This window comes from Mandrillus leucophaeus, unplaced genomic scaffold (assembly GCF_000951045.1).
Source record: "Mandrillus leucophaeus isolate KB7577 unplaced genomic scaffold, Mleu.le_1.0 Scaffold740, whole genome shotgun sequence".
Classification (NCBI taxonomy): Eukaryota; Metazoa; Chordata; class Mammalia; order Primates; family Cercopithecidae; genus Mandrillus; species Mandrillus leucophaeus.
In genome coordinates this window covers 306,744-329,319 of record NW_012108031.1, presented here as the reverse complement: position 1 = coordinate 329,319, position 22,576 = coordinate 306,744, and the positions used below count along the sequence as shown (strand labels likewise).

Here is a 22,576-nt window from a genome sequence, read left to right as displayed (position 1 = left end):
AGGTGGGAACTGAACAATGAGAACACTTGGACATAGGAAGGGGAACATCACACACTGGGGCCTGTTGTGGGGTTGGGGGAGGGGGGAGGGATAGCATTAGGAGATATACCTAATGGAAATGACGAGTTAATGGGTGCAGCACACCAACATGGCACATGTATATATATGTAACAAACCTGCACGTTGTGCACATGTACCCTAGAACTTAAATTATAATAAAAAAGAAAAAGAAAAAAACAAAAACAAAACAGTGACTGAAAGTAACCAGATAGTATTAGCAGCATTAGTGTCATACAAACACCAATTTGGTGGGCAAGTCTACGATTGCTACTGCTAAACAAACATGCTTATGTTTACCTCTGAATCCAAAGCACTATCAGAGTTCATCACTTAGGAGGAATGAATACCGGGCCCTGATTTACTATTTTCAATAGATCTTCTCCTCTGCCATCCCTATACTGACATCAAAGACATGATGTATGTCATGGTAGGACTCTGAAGTAAGACAACCTAAACTACCACACAATGGAAATCAAGACAGTGCTTTCTTCTATTTTCCCAAAATGAAAATGGTTTTTAGTGGTTATAAATTATAATAATACATGTTCATTACAAAAAATAAAAAATACACAAAAGAATAAGAAAGTAAAACCCACAAAAATCCCAGCACTCAGAGGTAACTATTGATAACATTTTAAAGAACATTCTCCCGCACATTTCTCTATGCATATACACACATCATACATATGTATAATGAGATCATATACACTTGCTTTTAAATTTTTATTTTTTAGACAAAAAATAAAAATAAAAAAATATTTTTTGCCCTGTTACCCAGGCTGGAATGCAGTGGCGTGATCATAGCCCACTGCAGCCTTGACCTCCCAGGCTCAAGTGATCCTCCCACACGGCCTCCCAAGTAGCTGGGACTACCACACATGGCTAATTTTTATTTTATTTTTTTTTTTGTAGAGACGAAGTCTCCCTATGTTGCCCAAGCTGAACTCGAACTTCTACCCTCAAGCAATCCTTCCCGCTTGGCCTCTCTAAGTGTTGAGATTATAGGTGTGAGCCACCACGCCCAGCACACTTGCTTTTTTTAAACTAAAAAAGTCGTAATTGGCCAGGCGCAGGGGCTCATGCTTGCAATGCCAGCAATTTGGGAGGCCGACGCAGGCGGATCACGAGGTGGAGAAATTGAGACTATCCTGGTCAACACGGTGAAACCCTGTATCTACTAAAAATACAAAAATTAGCTGGTATGGTGGTGGGCACCTGTAGTCCCAGCTACTCGGGAGGCTGAGGCAGGAGAATTGCTTGAACCTGGTAGGCAGAGGTTGCAGTGCGCTGAGATCGCACCATTGCATTCTAGCCTGGCGACGGAGCAAGACTCCGTCTCAGAAAAAAAGTTATAATTACCTAAGTCGATAATATTTATTAATATTCAACATAAATGCTCTCTGCCAGGTATATATTAGTTGTCTGGCATACAGTGGGGAGCAGGTGTGGCTTAAAGGACTTTAAAAAGGAAGGAAGACAATTAAACCAATGATAAATTGTGCTGAGCACTCTTGAGAGCAGGAATACAGAGTATCAAAGAGTAATTTATTTATTCCAGGTAGGTGGAGACAAGGAAAATGTCCAGGAAGCAGTGACATTTAAATTGTGGGGAAGGATGAGTAAAACATATAATATGAACTGAAGCAGAAGAGAGTTCTAGGCAAAAGGAATGTCCTGTGGAAGGCCTGGACATACTCAAGGAACTGAAGAAGTTGAAGTTGAGGGAGTGGTGAGAAATGGGGGCAAATATAATGAGATACTCTTGGAAGAGCAAGCAACATGAAGAATCTGGATTCTAATATATGGGAAGTGAGTAGCCACTGAAAGGTTTAAACAAATAAGCGATATAATCAGATTTGTGTTTTAGAAGAATAACTGACTATAATATGGAGGATATACTAGAAAAGGCAATGCTGAAGGCTAAAAATTAGATCTTTAAACAGAGATGTAATTTATCATTTTTAATATTTGCATGGATGTACCATATAGGTTCCATGAGGCCAAGGACTGTCTGTACTCTTCAGTTATCAATTCTAGAGTCCAACACAGTATTTGGCATATAATACATATTTGTTAATTTAAAGATAATTATTAACAATTGTTAACAACAGCATCTGTTACCTTTTACTAAGCACTGACTATATGCCAGGGACTGTGTTAAGTGTATCTTGCATTTCACTCTCCCAACTGTTCTATGAGGTAGAGGTTTTATCATCATTTTATTTTACTAAAGAGGAAACATTAAAGCTCAGAGACTTTTTGTTACTAAGCTAGTTAGTGAGGGAGTGTGATTTCCTACGTTTGGTGACTCCAGAGCCACTTAACTAACCTACAGCTGACTAACTAATAATTTAACCAATTTATGAGCAATGTCCATTTAGGTTATTTCTAACTTTTTGCTATTGTTAATATTATGATGAATCTCTTCAAACATGTCTGATTACTCTTGACTGATTATCTCATTAGCATAAAATCTTAGATGTTGCAATGATGAGCTTCACAACAGGCACATCATATATGATGTTAGATGCATTTGACAAAATTGCTCTCCCAAAAGGCTGTTTCATGTCATACAATTAAAAGTCATATAAGAGAATGCCTGTTTGCTCACCATTACTAACACTGAGTGTTATTGATCTTTGCCAATCCAATGGCCCCCCCACAAAATCTCATTTTAGTTTTAATTTGTATTTATATATGACGATTAGTAAAGTTGATCATCTTTCCATGTTTACAAGTCATTTTAATTTCTTCTTTTATTTCCTGTTCATGTCCTTTGCTCATTTTAATTTTATTTTTAAAATTACTATTTTTTTTACTTCTACGATGGCGTGAGACCATTTTAAGATACTATTTAAATAAATAGTTGTTATATAAATACTGTTTTTTGCATCTTGAATTTTAACTTTTTACATGTCATAAATGTTTGCAAATAATGTGATCTTGGTCATTTGTTTTGGAGTCTCACTATGATTTCCTGGCATATTAAGTCTCGTGCTGTAATGTGAAATCTATTAATCCTTTCTCTATGGGTCTCCTACCTACATCATGATTATAAAAATGCTACCCACATTTTCTTCTAATTTTTTAATATTTTTAATGGTTTTCATTTTGACATTAAATCTAATCTACTTAGAATTTATTTTGATGTAGTAAGTGTAATATGGATCCAATTTATCATAGCCAGCTTACTGGATAGGTAAGGTTTCCAAAGTACATAATAATTGGAAGATGACCCAAAGCACTAAGAGTTGGTCTATTCCTATGGAAATATTTTTTTCTGTCATATAAGATTGAATTTTTCTTCCTCCTACATTTGTGTAGGAATATATAATGTTCCAACTAATTCCCTAGGCAAAAGACAGATAAACAACTCAAATGTGCTGTTTAAATGTAATTGCCTTTGTCCCAATTTACCACTTGTTTTCTAGTATAACGCTAACTAGTAACACTGAATGAAGTATGTTTGTTTTAACTCAGTAAAACGAATTTAAATACTTAAGAATAAGACATTTTAAGCTTTACATTTTAATGAACTAATAGAAGCATATTCTTAAAAACAATACTACCAAAAGTAACCTAGAGAGACTAAGAAAATTTTCTGTATCAACAGTAGAAAAATTACCTTTAAGAACAATTTAGTGAAATTCTGTTTTTAAAAAGTCATTCATTTACACTATAAACGTATTCACTGAAGAAAATATGGAGGATACAGAACACCCTAAAGAAAAATTCTATCATATTGGGCTGTATTTCAATAAAACTCTAATAGACAACTGATAGTAGCATAACAAGATAATAGTTCTGTGTGTAAAACAAAAAGCTTACTTTCATAATTTTGCTGAAAATGATGTGGTAATAGTTAAGCACAATTAGGCCATGTCTCTTTACTTTTTTGTGTGCATTACAATTATCTTTTTCAGTAAGACTTGGATTTCTAGATTTAAATAATCTTTAAATACAACAGGAAATAACAAAGCCTTTATAACTTAAAAAAAACCCATAAAAATGTCTTTACATTGAATGTCTTAGTGAAAGAGCAAATCTATTCAAGGCAAGCAAAAATAACTAGGTCAAATCATACATATAACGAAAATGCAGCTTAGAGTTATTAAAAAAAAACTACTCACAATCATTTTAGACTAAAACACAAACTACAGCCACAGAAATAGATCTAGAAGATCTTTACAGCATTATTGTTGACATAATAAAGAGAAATGACAGCACGCTGGTACTGAATGCTTCTGGAAATATGCATTCAGGACTAAGAAAATAGGTAAGATTTATAGATCATTCTGAGAACCATCTTGCTTCATACTTTTCTGATATTTAAATAATTTCAAAAATACGATAAAATAATTTATTTACCTGACCATTACCAGAAGTTGCCATGTTGATTTCTGCCACTCCTTGACCTTCATTCTGCCGCTCAGCATCATGTGAGCCGGTTTCATGCTTGTTCTGAGATGACCTCTGTTAACATGGAGTTAACATCATTACAAGCAAAAATGGTGTAGGCTTTCTTAGTTCACAGCTTTTTTTCTTTTTTGTTTTAAAGCTCTGAATACGTCAATTATACAGACTGATAAAGGCATGGAACTGCGTGTTACACTTCATAACCTCCAGTATGATTGGCGGTCGACTATCTCGGTAAGAGGAAAGTGAAGTGTGTCCCTTGAGCATTAGAGCTGCACAAGACAAAGGATTTCCTGAGACTCACTGGAATGCCATCCTCTACCAGCTGCGCTCACATTACTATCAGGAACATAACCCAAGTAGAACAAATAACTATCTTTTCTGTAAGGTTACATGATTCTGACAATTAATGGAGCTGTAAATAACAAGAGTTAAACTATTACCTAAGCTTACAAATATCTTCTACTTAGGTATATTTATACACAGAATATATACATATATATGTATATCTTCTAATAAAAGTTAGGTGAAATAAAATGATAGGCTCTTAGAGTCTGATATGAATAAAACCCAAAGCCTTTTCTAATGCAACCACCATCTGTTAACAGGAAATTAAAATGACAGATTATATCCAGTAAAAGCAGTCATTTCAAGATAGATTATCTCTAGTACAAAGCAATCACTGTATTAAAATACCAGCACAAAATTAAAGAAATAAAAGAATTTCTCACTGTCTTTTATAGAAGCACCTATATGCTTGTTCTAGGAAAACAATACCTAAAATAAAAATTATGCATTAAAAATCTGACCTAACAGTGGATAATTAAATAACAGTGATTCCTAATGGAATTTCTTTAAACATCAAGCTTTCCTAGAACATTTTAAAATTGTAACTTAAAAAATTGATTTATATGCAACATTTCCATCAATAAACTAGTATTAGTTATATGCTGGCAAAAGTGAAGTAGCACTCAGTAATCCAGAAATATAAGAATAATTAGTACCATCTGAAAATCATGCTATAGAATTCAATGAAATCCACAAAAATAGATATACATATATAAAGTCAACCTAGTGACAAAATGAATCTAAGACCACAAAGATTTGACATTAACATAAGTGAAGATGTCAATATATTTGAAGAAAATTACTGACCATCTACTAAGTTAGTTACTTGCATTAGATGCTGGGGAATACAGTGCTAGCAAAACTAGACTTTGTTCTATGCTATCTTGGACCTTACAGTTTAGTCAGGGACACTGTCAAATAATGACAGAAATAATAAAGGTAAAATTGACAAATGCTATGAAAGAAGGGTACAAGGTGCTGTAAGTATATATAACGGAGAGAAATGAAATAGTCTGGAGGTTTGGAAGAGCTCTCTTGGGAAGTGCTGTTTGAGTAAAGACTTGAAGAATAAATAGGAGTTAACTAGGCAAAGGGGAAAAGTAGAGGATGAGTGTTCTGGGTAAAACAGATCATATGCAGAGGACCCAGGGTAGGAGGGAGCGTGGCTTGTTTTAGCATGTCAAAGAATCATGGTGTGGATAAAGCACCAAAAATAAGGAGGAAAGTAGAACAAAAAGAATATGGTAAAAAAAAAAAAAAAAATCTGATTTTAATGCCTTTTTCTGTGATTCTTAGATGGTACTCTTGCCTTTTCTACTTATAAGTTATAGTGAGGCCACTGCATGATCGCCCCCATATAATTAATACTAATATATTCATGGAAAAAGTTGCATGTAAATTTATTTTTCAAGTCAAATTTTAAATGGTCTAAGTAGGGAGGAAACATAGGAAAGACCAGTTAGGAGGCTACTGTATTAACTTGTGAGACAGTGGCGCTGTGCACTAGGAAAGCAGTGACAGAGATGAAAGAAGTGGAGACACAGAAGTAAATCTGATTGGATTCACTGACAGATAGGATATGGGGAGTGGAGGAAGAGGTCTGGTGTCGAGTATTACTCCTATGTTCCTTAGCTCACACAATTCAATAATGATGGTGCTACTCACAGAGATAGGTAATACTGAGGAAGGATGAGGGATTTTTGTTGGAAGGTGGGGTAGTAAAGAGTGCTTAGGAGGAGCAGATTATTAATTATGTGTTGAATGTGTTGAGTAATATCCAAGTGCCTTTTTTTTTTTGAGATGGAGTCTTGCCCTGTCACCTAGGCTGGAGTACAATGGCGTGATCTCAGATCACTGCAACCTCCACTTCCCTGGTTCAAACGATTCTCCTGCTTCAGCCTCCCAAGTAGCTGTGATTACAGTTGCTCGACACCATGCCCAGCTAATTTTTGTATTTTTAGTAGAGATGGGGTTTCACTGTTTTGGCTAGGCTGGTATCGAACTCCTGACCTCCTGATCCATCCCCATCAGCCTCCCAAAGTGCTGGGATTACAGGCATGAGCCACTGCACCCGGTCTTAAAGTGCCTCTGACGTGACTCAGTGAGGATGTAGAGCTGACATAGAGATTTAGCATAGAGCTCAGGGCTAGAAAAATATATTTGATAGCCATCAGCATATAGATGGTCAGTGAAACCCTAAGCATAAATGACACTGCTTAGGAAGAGAAGATATAGAGAGAAAAGAAAAATAGGTCTTAGGAAATACCCTTAATTAATGTCCAGGAACATGAGTCTATAAAGGCCAGAGAGGCTGGGCACAGTGGCTCACGCCTGTAATCCTAGCACTTAGGGAGGCTGAGGCAGGAAGACCTTGAGCCTAGGAGTTTGAGGTTACAGTGAGCTATGACGGCGCCACTGCATTCCAGCCTGGGCGAGACTGAGACCCTGTCTCAAAACAAACAAACAAACAAACAAACAAAACCAGACAAGTGGAAGAAACCAGAAATGTGACTGATGATGTTGATGGATGACGCATATGGTAACATTAAAAAAAAACACTAATGTTTACTATGTACTAATCACTTAGCACTTATTGATTTATTTAATCTTCAAACTAACCCTATGAAGTATTATTATCCCCATTTTATTTATTTATTTTTTGAGATGGAGTCTTGCTCTGTTGCCCAGGCTGGAGTGCAGTGGCACAATCTCAGCTCACTGCAACCTCCACCTCTCGGGTTCAAGCAATTCTTGTGCCTCAGCCTCCCGAGTAGCTGGGATTACAGGTGCCCACCACCATGCCTGGCTATTTTTTGTATTTTTAGTAGAGACAGGGTTTGACCATGTTGGCCAGGTTGGTCTTGAACTCCTGACCTCAAGTGATCTGTCCACCTCAGTTTCCCAAACTGCTGGGATTATAGGCATGAGTCACCGTGCCCAGCCATTATCCCCATTTTACAGATAAAGAGATGGAGGTGCAGAGAACGTTAAGTAACTTGCTTTCAGTCACATATCTAGTAAATGGCAGAGTCAGAGCTGAAATCGCAACTCAGGCAATTCCAAGCCAGACTACCATTTAACATTTACTATCTTCATTTTCTTTCCTCTTTCCTAATCACTTCTCTTTATTCTTTCACTGATCCTAGGTTACAGGCCTGCCTGTACTCTTTGATACACTGAAGACAAAAGAAGTGTGGTTGCTCACTATTATGAAAGATTAATTCTAACTAGTTTCCTCATTTCCATAGTTGCTTTACAACTTCTTCAAGGTTTTCTACTCTAGGTAATAGAACTGGAAAAAATTTTTGGTGAGGTATTTAAATATCACAAAATCCATCCATTTTAAGTGTTCGATTAAATGACTTTTAGATTTATCAAGCACAGCTGTAATCCAGGTTTAGAACATTTTCATCATTCCAATAAAATTCCTGCTGTCCATTTACAGTTAATCCTCATTCCCACTTATAGTCAGACAACCACTAATGTACTTTTTCTCTTTAGAAACTTTGCCTTTACCGGACATTTAATACAAATGGACTTACGTCTCTGGCTTATTTTACTTAGCATGCTCTGGAGGTTCATTCATGTTATAAATTCTGCATCAGTAACTTACTTTTAATTGCTGAATAATATTCCACTGAAGAGATATAACACATTTGGTGTATTCATTCACTGGTTGATACACATTTGCACTGTTTCTACTTTGAAGCTGTTATGAAAAAATGCTGCTAGTGAACAAACATACAAGTCAAAGTCTTTGTGTACACATATATTTTCATTTCTCTTGGCTAGATACCTAGGAGTAAGACTGCTGAATCACATAACTCTATGTTTAATATTTTGAGGAATCACTCAACTGTTTTAAAATGGTGGCTGTACTATTTAAATTCCCATCAGCAATGAGGGACCCTGTTTCTCCACATCTTCATCAATGCTTATCATTGCCTTTATGATTAAAGCCATCATAATGGGTGTGAAGCAGTATCTCACTTGAGCTTTGATTTGCATTTCAAATCAAAGCTCAAGTGAGATACTGCAATGATTGAGTATATTTTCATGTACTTATTTGCCATTCCTGCATATACCTTCTCTGGTGAAATGCCTATTTAAATATTTTGCCCACTGAAAAGCTAAGTTGTATTTATCTTTATTAATGAGTTGTAAGAATACTGTGACTTTAGTAAGTATTCTTTATTTGCTATTATCTTTTAAGCCACACTGCATTGTCCTCACAGCTCCCATTCCTCCCAATGTATTTGCTTGTCAATAAATAAACTATGTCTAGAAGAACACACAAGAAAGTCATAGCACTGGTTGCCTCACATACCTTTATGTAACTTCTGAGTTTTGAATCATATGTAATAATTACTAGACTTAAATCATGTCCAGTATGTAGATCTTAAACCAGAGTTATAATGCAGGTAGTCCAAAGAAAATGCTATAAGAAATATGCTTCATGATAGAGAAATTATTTGGCAGAAGCTTTTCCCTTTCTCATATCTACTGCTCTATGAACTAATTTGCAAGTGTCCAATCCCCAATTTTCTCCATCTTCTAGATTCTCCCTCTAACTTACATTAGAATGACAAGAATGCAATAAACAAACCACAAACAGCAAAACTGTAAAAAGTGGTTTTGTTCTTTCTTAAATGTGAAATGGCACCTTCCTTTGGTTTACATTTATAAACTATCAGAATAATGCAACTGATATAACTATTATCATAACAAAAGGAAGCAATAAGAGATTGGATCATAGTAGCAGACAGTCTGCCCTAAATCCAATAATATGAATAAAAAGTTTTGTACAGATACAAGAGGCACAAACAAGTTTCCAACCTGAAAGAAACTTGTAACAGTAATGGAAAATGAGGATTACTATTAATAAATGGTAGTACAATGAAATTCAAGGTGAACGGCATTAAATAAAATAGAGGGCTAATGTATATTATAATACAAATAAAATAATCAACTAGAAAAAATGTGACTATTGATTTAGAGTATCAAAACCTGTCAAATGTAGCAAAAGAATAATAATCAGAATACAAGAAAGATGGGGGGAAAAGAACTAACTGTAACTAAAGCTATTCAATTAAAAACAAAACACTGCCTGTTTAAAAATAATTTAAAAAACAGACCATAAAGAATTTGCTTAAGGACAAAACACAAGTAAAAACTACAGGAGAAAGCCAAAAGGAGAAAGCCAAAACTACAGGAGAAAGCCCTTTTTCAAAGGGCCAGAAAAAAAGAGTCCGTTGCAAAAATGAACACATTCTTTAAATCGCAAATATTTGACTTATACTGGCTTAAGACAATCATGTTAAACTGCTTTTAGGATTATGACTATCACATTTTACTTAAACTGTCTACTTAGCAAATACATGTTTCTACATATTTCAGACTTAGATGTACTAAATCCAAGTTCCTCAGATATTAAAAAAGCCAGACATGGATGAAAACGTTTTTTGAAAGAACTCTTTCTTTGTAATCTCTTTCAGCTGAGTTTTTGGGGAAGGGGGGATACTCACCCCCTGATCTCCAAATAACCTGCTTTAATGGCTAGTTCTGCATTTTTCAGCTGAATGCTTTATTTCAGTTCCACTTTATTGTTACACAAATTTTTCACTACTTACATTACTTTGACTATTAAATTCTAATCATAGCTGGCAGGTGGTATACTATGATCACCTTCCTTTACAACTTCTTGTTGTCCATGGAGTTAAAGGTTATCTTTACTGTTTTGTTCATTTGGTTTTCTGGGTACATATGACGTATCCTCAGTTTCTCTCCTACTGTGTAAATTTCCTTTCCCTTCAATACATTCAGAAACAGCAAGTATTCTGCTGATTTCATCTTCTTGGAATTAATCTCTCCTGGAATTCTCTCAATAGTTCCAATATGGACTGGTTGCTTTCTCAGGATGTCCCTTCATCTTTACTCTGCAGTTTCGCTCATCTCTTTCTCTTGTATTGTATCACCTGGGTCTTGAGTCCCAAAAATTCATTTTTCTTGCTTTACATTTCAATTTCACTTGAGTATATGCTTTAATAGGTTCCAGAAAAGGGTGCATGAAAAAAACGTATTTTTGAGACTTTGCCTATCTAAAAAGTGTCCTTATTCCACTCTCAGATTTAACACTTTGACTAAAGGCTAGAATGGTGTTATAAAAAATATATCTGGTCTTTGTTCACTTGTACCTGGCAGAGAGCTTCAAATACCCTTGGAATTTCTCAAGCGATAGGGGTGTGTGTTATGCTAATAAGGCAACTCAGGGCAGGCCACCAGATAGCAAGAGGATGGGTGGCTGTCACCATGTGATAAGAGAGTTAGAACTTTGGGCCAGACTGATCTCCAGGGAGAGAAGGAGGCTGGAAATTGAGTTTAATCCTCCTGTGGCCAATTATTTAATCATGCCTACAGAATAAAATTCCAATAAAAATTATGGATACCAAAACTCAGTGTAGCTTTCTGGTTGGTGAATACACTGAAGTACTGGAAAAGGCGGGGCACACTGGCTTACGCCTGTAATCCTAACACTTTGGGAGGCTGAGGTGGGCAGATCACAAGGTCAGGAGTTCGAGACCAGCCTGGCCAATATGGTGAAACCCCATCTCTACTAAAAATACAAAATATTAGCCAGGCGTGGTGGCGGATGCCTATAATCCCAGCTACTAGGGAGGATGAGGCAGGAGAATTGCTTGAACCAGGAGGCGGAGGTTGCAGTGAGCCAAGATCACGCCATTGCACCCCAGCCTGGGCTATAGAGCGAGACTCTGTCTCAAACAAAAACAAAACAATGAAGTGCTGGAAGAGTGACATGCCTAGATTCCACTAGGAGAAAGCATGGAATCTCTGCACCCCCATCCTCATCCCTACCCGCTTCCCTAGACCTTGCCCCATGTGTCTCTTCATTTGGCCATTCTTGATCTGTATCCTTATAAAAAAACAGTTAATCCTAAGTATAGAGCTTTCAGTGAGTTTTGAGCCATTCTAATGAATTAGTGAATGTGAAGGGGTTGTGGGAAGCCTAGAATTTGTAACCCACTGGGCAGAAGTGTGAGTGGTTTGGAGATACCCAACATTTGTGGTTGGCATCTGAGGTGGGAGCAGTCTTGTGAAGGAATCGGCTCTTAACCTGTTGGGGCTGTGCTAACTCTGGGTAGTTAGTCTCAGAATGGAATGGTATCACAGCTTACTCACACAGGGGTGGAATTTATAGACAGCTTGGCAGCAGTCCTGGTGACTTGGGGACACCCAAAACTTGTGGCTCGTGCTTGAAGTGGACAGTCTTGTGATTGACTTTGTCTTTTACTTGTGGAGTTGACTCTAACTCTGGGTAGTTAGGATCAAAACTGAACCCAACTTAAGAGACTTAGTTCCATGTCTCTTCAAAAAAAAAAACAAGGTTTTAAGAAATTGCTACCCTACTTCCCAGTTTCCAGTGTTATTATTTACAAATGTAAAGGCATTTGTATTCCTGTTCCTTTATGTAAAATTTGTTTTCTCTTCCTTCCCTAGAAGGTTTTTAGAATATTCTCTTTATCCCTAGTGATCTGAAATTTCCTCATGATGTGCCTTAGTATAGGATTATTCTCATACATGATGTTAGATACTGGAGAGACCAATTTTTTGGAAAGCTAAGCACCTTGTTAAAATTTCTGTGAAATCTTGATTTATTTCTCTAATTTCCTGTCTCCAGTTTCTCCATTTTCTTTTTAGAACTCCTTTTATTTGGATATTGAACCTTCCTAGAAGGATCTATACTGTCTGGTAGTTAGTGTCCACTCATATTTAAGAGCGGGCTATCTATGAAAAAGTTAAACGAAGCTCTATATCTGAAGAATGGATTTTGTCAACTATAGTTACCCTGTAGGGTGATCTAGGTGGGTTGTTTCGTTGGTGAATTTTTCCATGTAAGTCTCTTTAAGTTTCTTTTCTTGGGTTAGTCACGTTTCTTCTCATTTTTTTTTCTCCCTTTTTAATGTTCTCTCAGCAGAACCAGGGCGAGTCACATTTCTTATAGAAGTTCCTTCCAGAAACTTGCCTGGAGATTATAAGCCTGGATGCTAGCGGGGGTTTCAGCATTCAGTAGGTAAATTTTCATGTAACTCAGTTTTTTGTATGATACCCTCACCTTCAATTAAACAAGGCTGACCCCTAACCAAAGACCCTTTGTTGAGATGGGGAAACGCCGTCTCTACTAAAAAATGCAAAAAAACTAGCCGGGCGAGTTGGCAGGCGCCTGTAGTCCCAGCTACTCGGGAGGCTGAGGTAGGAGAATGACGTAAACCCGGGAGGCGGAGCTTGCAGTGAGCTGAGATCTGGCCACTGCACTCCAGCCTGGGCGACAGAGCGAGACTAAAAAAAAAGAAAAAAAAAAAAGACCCTTTGTTTATCCTCTCCACCTCTCCAGAGGAAAAAGCTCTCATCTTTTGCTGGGATTGGAAAGGAGCAGTCACCTAGCTACGCAGGATTGTAGTGAAGTTCTGGAACTCCATCTGCTTCTTAACAGAGTTTCAAGTATCTTTCTGCTTTTAACCCTTTTTTATTTTTACATCCAGAGGTGTCTAGTTGCTTCATGACTTTTCATTTCTATTGCTGCCTTATGGGTCAACCCTCTCTGATATGCTAGAATGCTGTCACTTGTTTACCTGCTTTCCAGAGTCGCAGATTTTACTGTGGTCACCTTCCCTGGTCTTAATGCCTCTTACATTGTATCCTTTCACTATCATTTTAATGGGGTTTGTGGAGTAAGCACAGGTAAATGTATATTATCAAGTCTTACTATGGATTACCCATAAAAAAGTTTACTTACTGGGTAATAGCCAAATTAACTATCTGATTACATGTAAATTGAAAGCTAAGGTAAGGTATCTATATTTACAGTTCTATAAATTTTAACTGCCTAAAAGATAAAATAAAAATAGTCAAAAATTTTGATAATTTAACTTCACGAAAAAAAGTTATGGTATTTAAATTCTCTGAAAGAACATCTATATTCCAGTGGTGCCATATTAAATTATACACATTTTCTTTTTTTTTTCTTTTTTTCTTTTTTTTTTGAGACGGAGTCTCACTGTGTCGCCCAGGCTGGAGTGCAGTGGCGCGATCTCGGCTCACTGCAAGCTCTGCCTCCCGGGCTTACGCCATTCTCCTGCCTCAGCCTCCCGAGTAGCTGGGAGCTAGTTTTTTGTATTTTTTAGTAGAGACGGGGTTTCACCGTGTTCGCCAGGATGGTCTCGATCTCCTGACCTCGTGATCCGCCCGTCTCGGCCTCCCAAAGTGCTGGGATTACAAGCTTGAGCCACCGTGCCCGGCCACACATTTTCTTTTCTTAGACTAACTACCTATTTTTATACCCACAAACAAGAAAGGTAATTTACTAACCTCTGCTTCTGTTGCTTGGGACTGTAAAAGCTGTCGTATACGAAGTATGTCCTTTTCGATTTGCTGAATTCTGGCTATTCTTCGCTAAAATAAAACAAGAAACCTAATTAGTTATGTTTTTATTAATAATGTTAATATAAATAATCATACTATGGCTACCATTTAACAGCTTAGGGTTATGCCAAACCATTCTTATTTAAAAAGCCAGACATATAAATATATTCACCCTTTAATAACAAATTGGGTTCAGTTCAATTTTTCTTTTCTTTTTCCTTTTTTTCTCGAGACAGAGTCTCACTCTGTTGCCCAGGCTGGAGTGCAGTGGCACGATCTCAGTTCACTGCAACCTCTGCTTTCTGGGTTCAGCGATTCTTCTGCCTCAGCCTCCCACATAGCTGGGACTACAGGCACACGCCACCATGCCCAGTTAATTTTTGTATTTTTAGTAGACATGGGGTTTCACCATATTGGCCAGGCTGGTCTCGAACTCCTGGCCTTGTGATCCGCCTGCCTCAGCCTCCCAAAGTGCTTACAGGCGTGAGCCACTGTGCCTGGCCCTAGGGTCAGTTCAATTTTTAAAAATATATCTGACTTTATTCAACAGATCTCTAGATCTGCTTAGTAAAACTGTGGAAATACAAGTCATATATCAAATCGTATGTTGCATGAATTATGAAAATTGACGCAATACACATTGTGAAAATTTTTTCTTCAAAAATATTTCAGCAAAGAAAAAATTACACCTGCATTTAATCTTTTATATTAATCCAGACATTAATACAATATAATAAATTTATATAAACATAGTATACCAGTAAAGGGAAACAACATCTGATTTGTTTTAATAAACATCAGGATACCCAACCTTTTTGGCACCAGGGACTGGTTTCATGGAAGAAATTTTTCTACTGACTGGGGCGGGGGAGGTCTCAGGATAAAATTGCTCCACCTCAGGTTCTCAGGCATTACATAGATTCTCATGAGGAGCCCGCAACCTAGATTCCTCACACGTGCCGTTCACAAGCGAGTTCATGCTCCTAATGCAGCCACTGATGGTGACAGGAGGCAGGGCTCAGGTGGTAATGCTTGCTCGTGGCCTGGGGGTTGGGGACCCGTGGTTTAAACAGTAGGCCCAACTCTTCCCCAAAGTTACTTCTGTCATAAGTTAGTAGTATTTTTCAGCCTTTCCAAGTACCTAACTGTGGCTAAACATTATTTTTATCTCCAACACTAGGATCAAAAAGAGGACAGAGCTTTTGCTTTTCCACTATATGGAAACCATCAAGTGGCCACAAAGCAGTAACTACAGACTGAACCACATGGAATGGAAACAATGTGGGGAATATGTTGTGTGTTTTTTTATAAAGCTAAACTTCATTTTAACTTTTATGAATACTAGTGAAAGTGGAAAAAACAAGTCACTTATGAATAAAGACTTTGCAAATCTCTCATAAAGCTAGTTTATGACAAATCAAACACATAGGTTTTAAAAACAAGTAATGACAATGTACCATTTTCTGTAATAATTCTACAGTTATTGACATCCTAATATTGAGAAATCAAAAATTATATTATAAAAGTAAACTGTTTCAATAAGGAGGGGTGTGTGTCAGAAGCTAGATGGAATAGTTTCCAAACATTTTTCAGTTATGTTCTCCATCAATAAAAGATTTCGGAACAAACATCACCCCCAACAGATAAATATTAAAAGTACTATAGCAATTAGCTTTAAATATATAGTTATAAAATGTTCATATGAAACTTACTCTTTGATCACATCTAGTTTTACTTAAATATAATGCCTTCATGCTTTTCTTACTACCATAGTAAAAATGTTTATTACTATTATCCAGCCTTATGAAAAACAAAGAACAGAAAAACTCAAATTTTAAGTTGTGCTCACTGGCCGGGCGCGGTGGCTCACGCCTGCAATCCCAGCACTTCAGGAGGCCGAGGCGGATGAATCACTGGTCAGAAGATCGAGACCACCTTGGCCAACACAGTGAAATCCCGTCTCTACTTAAAAAAAAAAAAAATTAGCCGGGTATGGTGGTGCGTGCCTGTAATCCCAGCTACTCAGGAGGCTGAGGCAGGAGAATCGCTTGAACCCAGCAGGCGGAGGCTGCAGTGAGCCAAGATCGTGCCACTGCACTCCAGCCTGGGCGAGAGTGAGACTCTGTCTCAAAACAAAAACAAACCCCCAAAAATAAAAAATAAAACAAGAAGCTGTGCTCACTGTCCCAAATTAATCTATCTTAATTTTCTCCCTCTTTTCTTTCTTTTTAACAATATAACTATGCCGATTCTCTATCATGATTCTGAAAGTAGTAAACTTAAGGTAAAAAATATTCTCAAGCCAGGCACCATGGCTCTGGCCTGTAATCCCGGCACACTGGGAGGCCAAGGTGGGCAGATTGCTTAAGCTCAGGAGTTTGAGACCAGCCTAGGGAATATGGTGAAACCTTGTCTCTACAAAAAATACAAAAATTCGCCAGCCATGAGGGCATGCGCCTGTAGTCCCAGCGACTTGGGAAGCTGAGGAGGGAGGATGGCTTGAGCCTGGGAGGCGGAGGTTGCAGTGAGCTGATATTGCGCCACTGCCCTCCAGTTTGGGAGACAGAGCCAGACTCAAAAAAATAGAAAAAAAAAAAAAAAAAGAATATTCTTTAATTAACAAATCTTCCCATGTCCAATTCATAGTATGAAAACCGTCTGAAGAAGAAATACCTGTACTTTTGGTAGTTTTCTAAAGATATTGCAAAGATGAATGATCATTTCTATAACCAGGTGGCAAATACTTCCTAGCTTCAGAGAAAGAGCCAAGCTACATACAATTACTGAATTTCTAAATTGGATTGTCTCCTCTCTTTCTATATAATCAGTTTCTATATAATTAGCTCCCTTCCATCAATACAGTCCTAAATAAAAAATTTTAATATTTAGAGAATGAAAACAGGAAATTATATCTCCTACTCCTCTCCATTTTACACTACATTTCCATATTGCCAGTATCTCACTAAATACTGAGGTCATGTCTATGTCTTGATGTCCAGTGAGGTGGATGGTTTCTGACATGACATTCCTTGTGCTTCTGTTTCTAATATGAAAATAGAAGAAGCCACTACACCTTGAGTATTCCTAATCCCTATCCCTAATACAAAAATCCAAAACCCAAAATGCTCCAAAATAGGAAACTTTTGGAGCACCCACATGGCGCTCAAAGGAAATGCTCACTGCAGCACTTCACGATTTGGATTTTTGGATTAGGGATGCTTAACCACTAAGTATTTCTTTCCTTTTTCTATATGACAAGAATATTTATGAAATTATGTTTAACAACAAACTGTTCAGGAGTATGGACTTGATATGACTTTAGAAAAAAGCGGTTCTTTAAAAACTTCAATAGTAACACAGATTCAGGATGACTCTCCACAAATTAGAATAGAAGGCAAATCCCTTAACTTGATAAAGGGCACGTATCAAAAACCCTGAGTAAACAACACACTTAACTGTGGAAATTTTAAAAGAATTCCCTTTAAAGTCAAGACAAGAAAAAGAAGACCACTATCATTGTTTCCATTCAAAGATATATTAGAGTTCTTAATACAACAAAAGTAAAAACACTGTAAGGACTGGAAAGGATAAACAATGTCATCATTTGCGAACAATATGGCAATGTATAGAACCTTAAACCGGCGATGATATAATAAAATATTTCAGGAAGACTACTGGATACTTTTTACTTAAATGTAATTTAGTAATATAATTAAAGAAATTCCCACTTACAATACCAACAAAAACTGTAACATATCTACGAATAATTTTTTTAAATGATATGTAAGACCCCTGTGGAGAATTTGATAAAACGTTATTGAAGGATACAAAATAAAGCCTAAATGAATAAAGAGATATAAAATTAATAACAATACCTAATAATTTGTTTACTATGTGCCAGGTTCTCAGTGCTTTTACATATATCAACTCATTTAATCCTCACATTTTACAGTTTATCAATATGTGTATTGTACTGACAAGAAAACTGAGACAGAGAATTTACCTAGGATCACAGTCTTGCTAAGTGACAGGTTTGGGATTTGAATATAGAAGGTTTGGTTCCAGAGTCCATCCTTTCAACCAAGACTAAATAGTATGAAGGTCTGATTTCTCCTTAATCTATAAATTTAATGTAATTCTAATCAAAAGCCCATGAAGCTTTTATTTGAATTAGAAGCTGACATAAAAGTTAAAATGGCAGAGTAATAAGGCAGAATACTACATTTTTAAAAACAAAGAAGGATTCACCCAACTGGGTATCAAGATTTATAAAACTGCAGCAAATAAAAAATGTGGTATCAGTGCAGGCACGGAGAAGCTAAAGTGGACTAACAGAAGAGAGTCCAGAAATATCCAGCATATATAAACTTGATATATGATGAGAGATGACATCACTCATCGATGAGGAACTAGTGCGGTATCCAATACATGATAATGAGAAATTCAGTTAACAACATAAATATATGTATACATGTGTGTGTATGACTATACATAACTATAGATACACACATGTATAAATCAAGTGTATGTAAATAAATATGTATTAATATATAATACACATACACACATATATAATATACATATAAGTTAGACTCCTGCCTCCACAACATACATAATAGCAAACTTAAGATGAATTAAGGAGCAAATACAAGATTACCTTTATGACTTCAGTATAGGAAAAGATGTATAAATAGGTCACAGAAAGCACAAATCTGGCAATATAATTAATTGAGCTTTATTATAAAAGCTTATTTTTGTTATCATGAGGCCAATACAGATAACAATTGGTGGGGAGGAATTGAGATATATATTATCTACAAAGGATTGGTATCAAGGGGATATTAAAACATCTCTCAAACACATGAAAACAAGACATTTAACAATAGGGAATGATCAAGGGATACGAAGAAGTAACTTAGAAAGAAAACCCCAAAATCTAATAAATATATTCGAGATTCAACTTCAGTAGCTCAGGAAAATACGAAGGTTAAGATGACAAAATGTTTCATTGCCCACTGATTGTTAATTATAAATTCTGACTCACAAGTGATGGAGAAGACATACAGAAACAAGAATTCTCACATACTACTAGTAGAAATGTAAACTAAAAAGATCACTTTAAGAGCAATTTGGTAAACACTAATTCAAAACACTCACACCTTATGACCAGCAATTATGCTTTTAGATATATATCCTAGGGCAATGGTTAGCAAACCAGGGCCTGCTAGCCATCTGTTTTTGTAAATTTTTACTGGCACACAGCCATGCCCATTTGTTCATAAATTATCTATGGCTGCTTTCTTGTTAAAAGGCAGGGTTGAGGCTGGGAGTGGTGGCTCATGCCTGTAATCTCAACATTTTGGGAGGCTGAGGCAGGTGGATCACCTGAGGTCAGGAGTTTGAGGCCAGACTGGGCAACATGGTGAAACCCCGTCTCTACTAAAAATACAAAAATTAGCCAGGCATGGGGGCGCACACCTGAAATTCCAGCTACTGGGAGCCTGAGGCACAAGAACCGTTTGAACCTTAGAGGCGGAGGTTGCAGTGAGACAAAATTGCACAACTGTACTCCAGCCTAGGCGACAGAGTGAGACTGTCTCAAAAAAAAAAAAAAAAGGCAGGGTTGAGTAGTTGCAAAAGAGACCATATGGTCCACAAAACCTAAATATTTACTATGTGGCCTTCTAAGAAAAAGATTGCTGACTCCTCACCTAGAGAAACTCTTCCATGTTTGTTTACAAGACAAGAAAAAGTATGTTTACCAGAGCTGTTTTTAACTGAAAAATTAGATCAACTTATGTGTCCCTCAACTAGGGAGGAGATACACTATATTAAACAGTATCATCAATTATGACAACATAGAGGTGTACTTACTACACCTTCACCCCACCAATTCCCACATCCCAGTAGTAAGTTCTATTAACAAACTGATGTGCACTTTTCCAACCTTTGCTTACATGCCTGTGGAAGAGTAAGTACCACCATACTAGGTGACCAAATACGCAATGAACAAGTAAGAGTAAATAAATAACCATGCAGTTAAGAGGTACCTGGAGACTAACAATCTCACATAGGTAGGCAAAAATGGATTTTGAGTTTTCCTAAATTATTTACTAGTCATTTGTATGTGTTTTAGTGGTCATATGCCATCTTTTAAATTAATTACCCTATTACATCCTCTGTCCATTAAAAAACATGGGTTAGGCAGGTGCAATGTACATACCTAAAGTCCCAACTATGTGGGAAGCTGAGGAAGGAGGGTTGCTAGAGCTGTTTGAGGCTGTAGTGTATTATGATTGCTCCTGTGAATGGTCACTGCACTCCAGCCTGGGCAACTAGCAAGACCCCCTTTCTGAACAAAACAAAAACACAGGGTTGTCTTTTTCTTACCAATTTGTAGGCATTCTTATATTTTAGGGATATTAACATTCTCCCCTTTATGTGTTATAAATATTTTTCTCTTATCTTTCATGCAATGAATGATTTAAAATGTTACAAGATAAATCCTAACTTTCCTCTTTATTGCTTTTGAGTTTCCATTGATATTTAAGATCTCTTGTCTGTATTTTATTCTATTAATTTTAGATTTATTTTTCACATTTGAATAGTTAATCAACCTGTAACTTTTCTTAAGATATAAAGGTTTAATTTCTCATCTTTTGAGTAGGTCATTAGTTGTACCTATATAATTTATTGAGTAATTTACCATTTTCTCCAAAATTTATAATGTAACTTCTGTCATATAAAGGTTCTAAATATTCTTGTACCTCTTTCTAGTCTCTATTATTTGCGTAAATTTATTCCTGTGCTATTACCATACTGTGATTATTCCAACATCTTCACAGTAAATTTTAACAAATGCTAAGGTAAATCTTCAATTACGCATTCTTTCATAAACGTTTTTGGAAATTCTTGCACTATAAACTTTAGACTCATTTTTCTAGGTTCCAAAAAATTTAGTGTCCTTCAACAATTTTATGTTTTTCTTTATGCAGGCTTTTTCTAGTTACTTTAAAGTTTCCTGTTATTATGAACAGGTCCTCCTAACCCCATTTCCACTTTTAACTGGTAGTTATTGCTGATTTTTGTATGTATCTTAACTCCAGATACCTTACTAAATTCTCTTACTAGTTTAAATACTTTTTAGTTCATTTTATATAGCTTTTCTAGGCAAACCACCACATCACTTACAAATAATTATTTAATCTCTTCCTTTCTAGTTCAAAAATAGTGTAGGATTCGTAACACTTATTTTGTTTTTTCTACTTGCATCAGTCAAGCCTGTCAAACAAAGTTAAATAATAGTAATGACAGCAAGCTCCTCAAACATATTAATGATAGCAACGATGATTATCTCATTATTTCTCTGTTTTATTTTTCAAGACAGGGTCTTGCTCTGTCACCCAGGTTGGAGTGCAGTGGTGTGATCATAGCTTACTGCAACCTCTAATTCCTAAGCTCAAGCAATCCTACCACCTCAGCATTCCTTAAGGCAGCTGGGATTACGGTTGTGTGCCAACACAACTGCTAACTTGCGATCCCTTGCCTTGGCCTCCCAGAGTACTGGGATTACAGGCCTGAGCTATTTCACCCTGCCACTATTTTCTTAATATAAGGTTTGCTTCTGGTTTTTGGTAATACTTATATGTTTAAAAACTTTCATTCTATTATTTGGAATTCTTATTTACTCCTTCCCCTTGCAAATGAGACCCCATATTTTTTCTCATAGCTTCAGACCCTTCTGAGATCTCCTCTTCCAGGGCCGTTCTTGTTTCACTTGTTGAATCACGCAAGCAGGGAGTTAGGAGGGAAAGAAATGCTTTGGCTACCATATTCCCACTATTCTCAGTATCTTACTTTATAATAGCTTGCATACTTTAATCATTTAATAATTTAAAATATGTATTTATATTCTGCCCTAAAGTAAATATTTCTGTACACAACATATTTCTAGAAGTCCTATAGAAACACAGGGTCATAGAGCATAGGCATTTTAATTTTGGCAAATAATGCCAAACTGTCCTCCAAAAATGTATCAATTTATTCTTAAAACAACAGGGTAGACAATGTAATCCCAGCCTGTAATCCCAGCACTTTGGGAGGTCAAGGCAGGCAAGAACTCTTGAGGCCAAGAGTTCAAGACCAGCCTGACCCATATGGTGAAATCCTGTTTATACTAAAAATACAAAAACTAGCTGGGCATGGTGGCACCACAACTATAGTCCCAGCTACTCAGGAGGCTGAGACACCAGAATCGCTTGAAGCCAGGAGGTGGAGGTTGCAGTAAGGTGAAATCACACCACTGCACTCCAGC

At 36.7% G+C, this 22,576-nt stretch overlaps 1 protein-coding gene across 1 annotated transcript in view; it reads right to left on the bottom strand.

Moving 5' to 3' along the window:
• APC (adenomatous polyposis coli) overlaps positions 1-22,576 on the bottom strand; it is a 123,963-nt gene that overhangs the window by 42,290 nt on the left and 59,097 nt on the right. The window contains exons 7-8 of the mRNA XM_011966093.1: positions 14,209-14,292; positions 4,429-4,533 (exon numbers count right to left, since the gene is read on the bottom strand). Of these exons, the coding sequence (XP_011821483.1) occupies positions 4,429-4,533; positions 14,209-14,292 (189 nt within the window). The remainder of the gene's footprint in view (positions 1-4,428; positions 4,534-14,208; positions 14,293-22,576) is intronic.